The following is a 9950-nucleotide window of genomic DNA, read 5'->3' as shown; positions in this document are numbered from 1 at the left end:
ATGATATCTTTCGATGTTATCCACAGACTCTCAAAATTATATCAGTAGAAGTAAATTATGTAATTTTTAAATTTTTTACAAATGCTGAAATCACTTTCAGCACTGTTGCATGTGATTTTCCAAAATTTCAAGCGAGAACACAGTAGAGGGAAAGCTGTGTTACTCTATGGTGGTAAAAATCAGAAGGAGTCTAGTAGCACATTTTCTGATTACCTAACTGTATTAAAAGGCATAAACTGTCATGAACTGCAGCTCACTTCATTGGATGCATAGAGTAAGTAGACCGAAGTAGAATCATCGTGGAGACTTCATAATCTTGCCTGAGAACTCTGGGATCAGATTTGCCAAAATGTGACAAGATTTTATTATTTATTTATTTTTTTCTCCTGGAAGGGATATCTACATGCTTGTGAAAAATCCTGCAAAGGTACCCAGTGTCTAATTACGGGGTTGTTGTTCCCTGTCATAGGCTATTCACTGAGGTGGCAAGGGAATTCTGGAAGTTGAAGTCAACACATCGTAAAGTTGCCAAGTTTGAAAAACAGTGACCTAGAGATTAATTTAGCCCTCCATAAAATGATGCTTTCCAGGTATGTTGGGACTGCAACTCCCAGAATTCTGAGCCAGCTGGCAGAGAAAGCTGGGATTTGTAGTCTGGAAGGCACAAGACTAGAGAAAACTGCATTAACTTGTGTAACTATGTGCTAGGCTCTAAAACTGCATCTTCTGATAAATCTGGGTGTTCGTGAGATTAAAGTACGGGAAAAACATACTTTAATTATGAACTGATGGTGAAACAAAGAATGTATGCATTCTTGCTGAAAAGATCCACCTTTCAAGTTTGCAGTGTCAGAGGACATTTGCTAGTATGAGGCTGAATAAATTAGGACATTGCCAGGGTGATCTGGCAACAACTTTCCATACAAATAAAAACACCCAATTAAATATCCAGATGAGTCATGATGGAGCCTGAACTATAATTCCTGAAAATTAAGTTATTGAGATTTCACGGATTTCATGCTAGCAACCAAATTAAGTTGGTTAAGTTCAGGTATTTAAGGTGTGGTAATTTCTAAAAGCTTGCTAATGTAAATAAGCAGTGGTTAGTGTTAGTTATCATGGCATTTCATTCTATGACAAATCATTCTTATTCTAATTGTACAGCCTTCGCTTGGTGAAAACAACCCTGAGTTTTCTAAGGTACCGCCCTGTATTCCCTGGTTCCTGAAAACATTTTTTTGTGCAATCTCTCAAGCAGAACTTTATAAAGAGACTCGTTCCCTTGACTATGGGACACTTGGGTAGACTTCAGTGGTTCGCGGAAACAAATAATTCTTTCATTATTTTGGCAGTTCTCAGGATGAATTTTGCAACACTTCTGCTATAGTGGCTCTGTCTACCCAGCTCAGTCAAATAAACTTCCTGTAACCACTGAATCATTAACTACTTTCAATACAGTATGCAAATCAGGCAGAGACTCTTCTCTTGAGCTGTGTTCATTATATCCTCGCTCTTCCCTCAGATCATGGTCAAGACACATCGTGTAAGAGGCGATACCCATTCTACAGAATGGTAAGTAGTCTCAAAGAAGAAAGAATCAAATTCAATTCAGTTTATTATCTGGAATATTGTGAAAACTTTTCTATGCTTTGTATTTATGTCTGTGGTTAGATATGAATGCTTAGATGCTTAAATCAACAGTATCAATAAAAACAACAATCTTTTATCCTGAATTTTAAACAACTGTGTAAACAATTTTTAAAAATAATAGTTCTGCTTTTAGCACTAATACTAAAGTCTGCTTCCTTAGTCATTATGATTATGCAGTTTGAAATTATTTTATTAATAAGGATATTATTGGATAGTTGTATATTGGAACTTTTATTCCCAAATATCCATAATTTAAACACACACACACACACACACACACACACACACATATGAGTTCAATCCATGCCTATTCTGGAATTGCCTTCTTCTTTAAGAAACCTTGTATGTAATTACTTTTCAAAAATGAGGCATTGTGTATGCTGTTTTGTTGTTATGTAATCAATATCGACTTTTGTTCTCAGTTATCTGCTATTGATAGTTTGATCCTTCTCTTTGGTCTTGAGTTAAATTTAGATTGAATTAGCAACTTTAATTCTGATTGAAACCAAATGGCAAACATGTCTAAATCAAGTCTGATGGGGTTCAATGGAGCTCATCTACATTTGACTGATAGACAAATTATCTTGACACATTTTCAACTGACTTTAGAGCAGACCACAGGGTTAAGAATGCTTGATAGATTATCTCTGGGGATCACTTGAGGGAACCTGATTTTGTTGGTTCTTATTGAATTATCTTGGGCTTTCAATACCATCTACCATGGCATCCTTTTGGAATTACTGCAATAATACTGCAGTGCTTTCCAATATCTCTATGAAACTGGGTGCTATAAGTATGGTAATGGCACCAAAATCTATTTCTGGATAACCTCCTCAAGTAATGGTATGGTTCTTCTGAATACCTGTTGGTGTTGGCAATGAGTTGAATGAAGAATTGACACTGAATCCATGAGAGATAAATATGTGTACTGTGAGTAATCACAATTTCAGAGAGATAGTAGATCTCCTGTTCACTCTCTAGAAAGAATAATCAATTTGAAGGAATTTTTGGATGTGAATCTCAATTTTTGCTGGCTGAAGTTGAGATTCCTCAGTTCAGGATCTCCTGTTACTAGTTTCAGTTGAGGCACCAACTGTGTTTCATCCTGGAAGGAAATAACCTTAAAACTGTGCTATAAGCTCTGGTAACCCTCCAAGTTACTACTGTAGTGTTTTATACATAGGCCTGCCTTTGCATTTAGTCCAGAAACTTTAATTGGTACAGAATCCAGCATCCAGGGGGGCTCTGAAATAACTCAAGTGATATTATATTGCATCCTTGCTAAAAGCATTGCACTAGCTGCCACTGCAGCCATTGCACTACTGCCATGCCAAGCTGCCACTAAACTACTGCAATGCGCTCTACATGGGGCTACCCTTGAAGAGTATCAGGAAGCTTCAGCTGGTCCAGAATGCGGCTGCGCAAGCAATTTTTGGGGTCCGAAGAAGGACCCATATAACACCTTTGCTCCGTGAGCTGCATTGGGTACCGGTTTGGTTCCGGGTCCAAGTCAAGGTGTTGGTTATCACCTTTAAAGCCCTACATGGCACGGGGCCAGGCTACCTAAGGGACCCCCTCGCCCCCACCATTTCAACCCGTCCCACCCGATCTCACAGAAAGGGCATGCTCTGGACCCCCTCGGTAAAAGAATTCCAATTAGCGGGGTCCAGAAGGCGGGCCTTCTCTGTTGTAGCCCCCGCCCTTTGGAACATCTTGCCCCTGGATGTGAGACAGGCCCCCTCACTCCAGGCCTTTCGGAGGGATTTGAAGACTTGGCTCTGACATCTGGCCTGGGGCGGGGAGGGAGGATGTCAGAAATGGGGTTGGCTGGCCCCTTAGCGGCCTGGTGTGGCCTCTATTGGCCTCTTGGATTTTTTAGCCTTTTTATCTTTGTAAGTGTGGTTTTTTATAACTTTTAATCATGTATTTCTGATTTTAATTTGTTGTAAGCCACCCAGAGTCCCCCATTGTGGGGAGATGGGCGGGGACAAGTCTATTAAATAAATAAATAAATAAAAAATTCCCCACCAGAGGTTCAAGCTGCAAGTTTCTAGCAGTATTTTAATTCAGCAAAAGGTCAGGTGACAGTAAATCATCATTCTTAGAAAGTATTTGTGAATTTTCAACATGTCACTTGCTACATTTATCGGCTCTGGTCTTAGTCATAAGCAAAGATCTTCCTCCCATAAATTTCCTTTAAAATGGGCTTTATCTGTTTACAAATATGTCATGAGAAATAAAAAAAGATCCTGAGAATTATTTTAGTTAAAGCTACAATATATGGGCTGAAAAGATGTGAATGACCACTAGGTGGCAAGAAACAGAGTTCTAGATATCCATGCCAAACAAATGGGCATCTGGATTGTCTTATTTTAGTAATTTAACCAAATAATAAGAGAAACAGAAGGTTCTGCTTTCTCTTGAGAACAGTCTTGCAATGAACCTTACTTTAAATATGAATAAAGGCTATCCAAAGATCAACTGTTCACGAGACAAAATGCTGAAGTAAAGACCTTTTTTAAAAAAATCATTATTATTTACATCAGTTTTATATTTTCAGGACACCAATGGCACCAGAGAATGCATGGAGCGGTCTGACTATCTGGAAAAATATTACCTTCCTACCATGTATGCTCTTGAGTTCATCGTTGGTTTCACTGGAAACATTATTGTTGGTTTCGGTTCACTTTTCTGCTGGAAGAACTGGAAAAGTGGCAACATCTACCTGATCAACTTAACCCTGTCAGATTTAGCTTTCCTTTGCACACTCCCATGGCTGGTGTTAAGTTATTCCAAAGGAACAGATAACAGCACGTGGTGCCAAATTAACAGAATTATCCTGCATGCCAATTTATATACAAGCATCCTTTTCCTGACCTTTATAAGTGTTGACAGGTATCTGCTCATAAAGTATCCCTTCAGAAACCACTTTCTACAGAAGAAAGCCATAGCCATTGTTTTCTCAGTAGCCATATGGGTCTGGGTTATCCTGGAACTGTCCCCCATATACTACTTCATCAGCTTTCAGAATAACAGCAATGATAGCCAGTGTGTGGATTACGCAAGTTCAGGAGATGCACACCACAGCCTGATCTATAGCCTGCTCTTGACCATCACTGGGTTTATAATCCCGTTGTGCATCATGTGGATGTTTTACATAAAGACTCATGCTCTCCTTACCAGCCACAGTTCACAGCTCACCACTGCTCTGCCTCTAGAGAAACCTCTCACATTAATCATCATGGCAGTGGGTATCTTTTCACTTCTCTTTGCTCCCTATCACATCATGCGCAATGTTCGAATTGCCTCTCGGGCATCATTCTGGAAGGTTTCTGAATGCACACAGAACCTGATTAAAGCTGTTTACACGATTACGAGGCCTGTTGCCTTCCTGAACAGTGCAATTAATCCCATCTTTTATTTCTTAATGGGAGATCACTTCAGGGAGATGCTCTTGATCAAAGCAAGGTGTTGCTTAAAAAGAGTTCTACCTTGCTATAAATGAAGTTTCAATGAAGACTTTGGACAGATAGGGAACACATTAAATTGCTAGTTAATGGGATGCAACATATAATTTTTATTAAGAATTTGCCAGTTGTCCAGGAACTTGTATTGAAGTGGCTTCTGAATGTGGACATCAAATTCTATAGTTCTCTTCAAGCATTTCTTCCAAGTGTGAAGTTCTATGGCACATATTTGGATCTTGTTGTGTGGGGAGAAGCTAAGACAGCGTCTGAAGCTTAAAGTGGCATCAGTTTCGTCTGGTACATCAGCAACATCCTTTTCCAGAAAGAAATACTCTTGAAATGGTATTCCATACTCAGGGAACATTCAAGCTGGATTACTGTGGTGTATTATATTGCATGTGGGGCTGTCTCTGAAAAGAAATTTAAAATTGTGCATAATATAGCTGCCAGATTTAACTAGAGTGGAGACATTTTAAAAAATCTACACCCAAAGAGATTGGGTGGGCAATTTATCTGAATTTCTATATTGGAAAAAGAACTAATCCAACCAAGGAACAGCACCCCAACTACTGAAATATCCCAAATATCCCTTATAAGTTCTCATTAACTTATGTCTTATGTTGGGATTTAATGGAAGCATAAGAAATGGGGAGACTGCTGATTGCAAAAGAGAGGGTTGTATGGTGAAAGACAGGACACCCATTTCAAGTCTTTTAACTAAATAAATGCAAGAAGACTAGAATTTGGGAGAATTTCTTCAAGTTTCTTTGAAAAAAGAAATCCAAAGCAAATTCTCTTTCCTCCAACTGAATGAGAAGTGGCTAAAAAAAAAAAAAAAAAAATCTGGAGGTTGTCTCTGCTGTGCTCTAATTTAGCCTTTAAAGCTCTAAACAAATTGTGACCTGATATCTAAATAACCACTTTCATCACATACATCTCAATCAGCTGACCTCCTGAGCATTTCTTGAGGATTAGACAAGTGATTGCTAAAAAGAAGGATTTTTCTGTGAGGCCTTCTAAGTATGGGAACATCTCTATAGAGATGTTCCAAAAGTGCCATTACTGTAATTTTTTGATGTTAAGCCAAATCATTCTGTTTCATGATTTTAACAGTATTCGGTTTCTTGCTATCACTTTTCATTGGTACATATTTTTTATATGAGCCTACTTCATACATATCAGATGCCAGTGTCTGTCACTTCACCCTGAGCCTATGACTTTTCATTGAATGCATAGAAGGGCAATCTAAATGTGAAAATAGGATGTTTTATTTATAACTTTGCATATTTCCTTAATTTTTTTTTTGTATTCATACACTTGTTTTATATTTATTTTCTTAAATAAATATTGTTGAGAATGAGTTTTCTTCAGTTCAGTGATATACAATTTCAACCACTGCTCTTTGCTTTTGCTAGAAGTAGCTATCTGAGGATTGAAAATTAAGTGTTAATTGGCTGGTGTGGGTCTTCCAGGCTGTGTGGCTGTGTTCTGGAAGTTTTGTTTCCTAATGTTTCGCCAGCACCTGTGACTGGCATCTTCAGAGTCCAGGAGCACAGACAAGAGCAGTTCTCTCCGTGCCCAGGGTGATGTGACCCTTTTGTGGGTATTTATAGAGATCTGGGGGGGGGAAGGGGGGGAATTGGCGGGGGTGGGGGGGTTGGGTTACTGAGTGGCTGCTTGTTAAAAGTGTTAATTCTTTGCATCTTTTTATGATTTTGTCTTCTTCTTATATCCAAATTTAAGAAGCAGGGATAGATACTAATTTACTGGTGAATACCGCCTGTCCTATCCAACCAAAGTACCTCCTTATCACTAGATTTCAAGTTTTAAAATTATTATTTAATTAAAAAAAAATAATGGAAAGTGACAGTTAATGCCCTAAATGCTGCTAAAGGACTAACTTTTAAAAGCATCTTTGTTTACAGAATGGTTTCTGTATGGCATAAGCATTCTTAGAAAATGAAAATGGCTGCAAATTATTGCTACATTAATAAGGATATGTATCTACCTTGAAAAAAGTTCTAATTCACCAGAGTAAATTAAAAATTGATGGTTTAGGAACCCAAATTAGATTAGGAATATCAAATGCTAATCTATTATTACTTAGAACACAAGCATCTAATGAAATAGAATGTGATGCCAGGTCACTGTAATTGGACAGCAGAACCAGGACCTATATTTTTAACACAGCCATCAAACCTGGAAAGATGTTTATTTGTCCTCGTAGTCTGGCAGAGTGTATATAGAGCATTCCCCAGCTCTGCCCCCCGTCACACATCCACCACCCCTAAATCAGATGAATATTTAAATGTAGCCCTACACATATTGATTTAATGCCAAGAGGCTTAGATAAACAAAGCCCCTATGTTAAAAATACAAAATGCACTCAAGATACCTACTGCATTAACATTAGCTTATCTGTGCCCCTACAATTCAAAGACATGGTAGGATTAATTTTTTAAAAATACCAAGGATTTATCTGCTGAAAATGTGCATTACAAATCCCAGCCAATTGACTCATGTTTGTGCTGCTAACAAATCCATCTACATAAATCTAAATCATTTTGCTAGCAACATCACATTTGATGTGACAATGTTATTTATTTGCGATGCAAGGGGTAACACCAGAGAGTAAACTCAGTTTTTTCTTCCTTAAGCCACTTAAAACTGCATTGCCTCTATTTACTTTAGCATGAAAGTTGACACAGCGGATACTCCCAGCATAAAATCAGGAAGCCATATGTCAGCAGTCCAAATGGAAGTTTAAAAAATACCTTTCAAAAATGAATATTCACAGATACATTTATAAATAATTTCCTTTTATCATTGGAACTCCAAATGCCGTAAGTGCTGATACAAATCTTATGAATAGTGGAAACAGGTTCAGAAATATGTTGAAAGAGATAAGTGTGGTACTAAGAATGAAAGCAGGAGTACTATCTGGGTATTTCTTTTTTCTGGGGTATTTCTTATTAAACCAACTATCTCTGTATTGTGCAACTTCTTTTCTGTTTTCATTACTTGGAAGAAAGTGCACTATAGCCATGGCACTTTTATTTCATTTTTTAAAAATGCAATCACCATCATCACATACAGGAGTAACTTAAAAAAAACCAACTCCATTGTTCTAACCTGTTGTGTCTTGTTTAAAGATCTGTATGCTATCATAAGGTAGTACCATGATGGTGGTGGTGGTGGTGGTTTCCAGGACAAAAAGGACTAGGATAACTTCTCCCTTCAAACACTGTTCACAGTCCAGATCATGCAGTTACACAATTTGGTGGGAAATGGAAGGGGAATGATTATTTTTATAGAGCCATTGAAACATCAATGTCCCTTTGTTTTCTTGTGAAATTGTTGGTACATATTCCCCTGATTTTTGATAGGATAGCCTTAGAGAGCTCAGGAGACTGCACGTGATCAATAGTTCTAGAAACTCAAGGTAGTGTAGGTGAGGGCTACCTTATATAGGCTACAAAAATGTAGATTATTTTAAGGTCAATATTCCCATGGTTAGAACTATTAACTATGAAAGGTAAGTAAAAACAAATGTTTCAGTAGCCTTATTTATTTATTTGTCAAATTTATATAGCTGTTATCACTGGTCAGTTTGACTCTGGGAAATAATATTTAACTCTGGTAATTCATTTTTTTATTCATGAGTTTTCTACAAACGTATGCTCTATCAGCAATTATAATATGAAAATGTGAAAATCATAACATGACAACTAAACTTTTCTTCCCAATCAGACCCCATTTCACTTTGGGAGTTAAGGAGTAAAATTTGCCCCCCAAAATGGCCAAACATTTTGATTTTACAAATAAATAAGTGAAATCTTAGTGATAGGAATGGGCAATAGGAAGAAATTATTTTCAGCCAAAGGAAGTGCATGGATTTTATAGCTAACAAGTAAAACCAGGAAATTTAACTGTATCAGCTTCAATGAACAATTACATTTGCCTGCAGACTTATACTCAATTAGTGAACCTAAACTCTGCTGTAATCTATTTATATACATAAAGATTCAGTGGAAATCACCTTTGTAATATCACACTTTATTACTTTATATAAATCTGGATTATGAATCTATATGACCTTGGACTGGTGATTGAAGTGATGAATAGAAAATTAAAGAGGGCAAAAAAGAGAAAGGTGGGGGATGTTTGCTGGGCTAATACATACTGATGCTAAGCATAGTTCAGAATTCTACTTTCATGGGACTGGCATATTGTGTTAAGCCATGGTTTGTTTAACCAAAGTTTATTGAGCAAGCCACAACTGGCTATATTCGCATTATGCTAACCTATAGATCATAGCTCGCTAACTATATGTAGTTGCACTTAAGATTCAGATTCACACAACATGCCAACTGAAAACCAAACTCCATCATGGAATCATGTGCTCCTGCTGGAACCTTTGAATTAATAAGGATAATGGTTTTAACCATGTGCAAATTACATTTATTTCACCACTGATTTTCAAAACATTCTTATAAATTGACATTGAGGAAAAGACTCCCAGGGCAACAGATATGATTTACTACATTTTACTACATATGATTTACTACATTTTTATTTTAAAAATGTAGTTAGATTTAAAAGCAATCTGTGGTATTCAAAAAGCTAAACAGAAATAATAATAATAAAAAAAATAAAATAAAGGGAGCTGGAAAATTCTAAAGCTCATAGAAAATAAGATTAATATGTGCATTGTCCATGACATATGCATATATTATATAGGATTTATAGATAGTTAGATTCTGATAAATCAGCTGCATGTCTTGATTTATGACAAGCCATTCTTTTCTGGCTGGGTAATCAGATTGCCAGGGC

At 37.1% G+C, this 9950-nt stretch overlaps 1 protein-coding gene across 1 annotated transcript; it reads left to right on the top strand.

The window, feature by feature from the left end:
- Positions 1 to 1282: 1282 nt before the first annotated feature.
- Positions 1283 to 6415, top strand: SUCNR1 (succinate receptor 1). The gene is made up of 2 exons (XM_007439659.3): positions 1283 to 1572; positions 4211 to 6415. The coding sequence occupies exons 1-2, from the start codon at positions 1570 to 1572 to the stop codon at positions 5153 to 5155; spliced, it is 948 nt and encodes a 315-aa protein (XP_007439721.2). The 5' UTR covers positions 1283 to 1569; the 3' UTR covers positions 5156 to 6415.
- Positions 6416 to 9950: the final 3535 nt, after the last annotated feature.

Source organism: Python bivittatus, unplaced genomic scaffold, assembly GCF_059951505.1.
Source record: "Python bivittatus isolate LINGU-HERP-01145 unplaced genomic scaffold, Pbiv_v1 ctg000980_np1212, whole genome shotgun sequence".
In the NCBI taxonomy this organism is placed as follows: domain Eukaryota; kingdom Metazoa; phylum Chordata; class Lepidosauria; order Squamata; family Pythonidae; genus Python; species Python bivittatus.
Note: the sequence above shows the minus strand (reverse complement) of the source record. Positions and strands in the feature narration are given on the sequence as shown.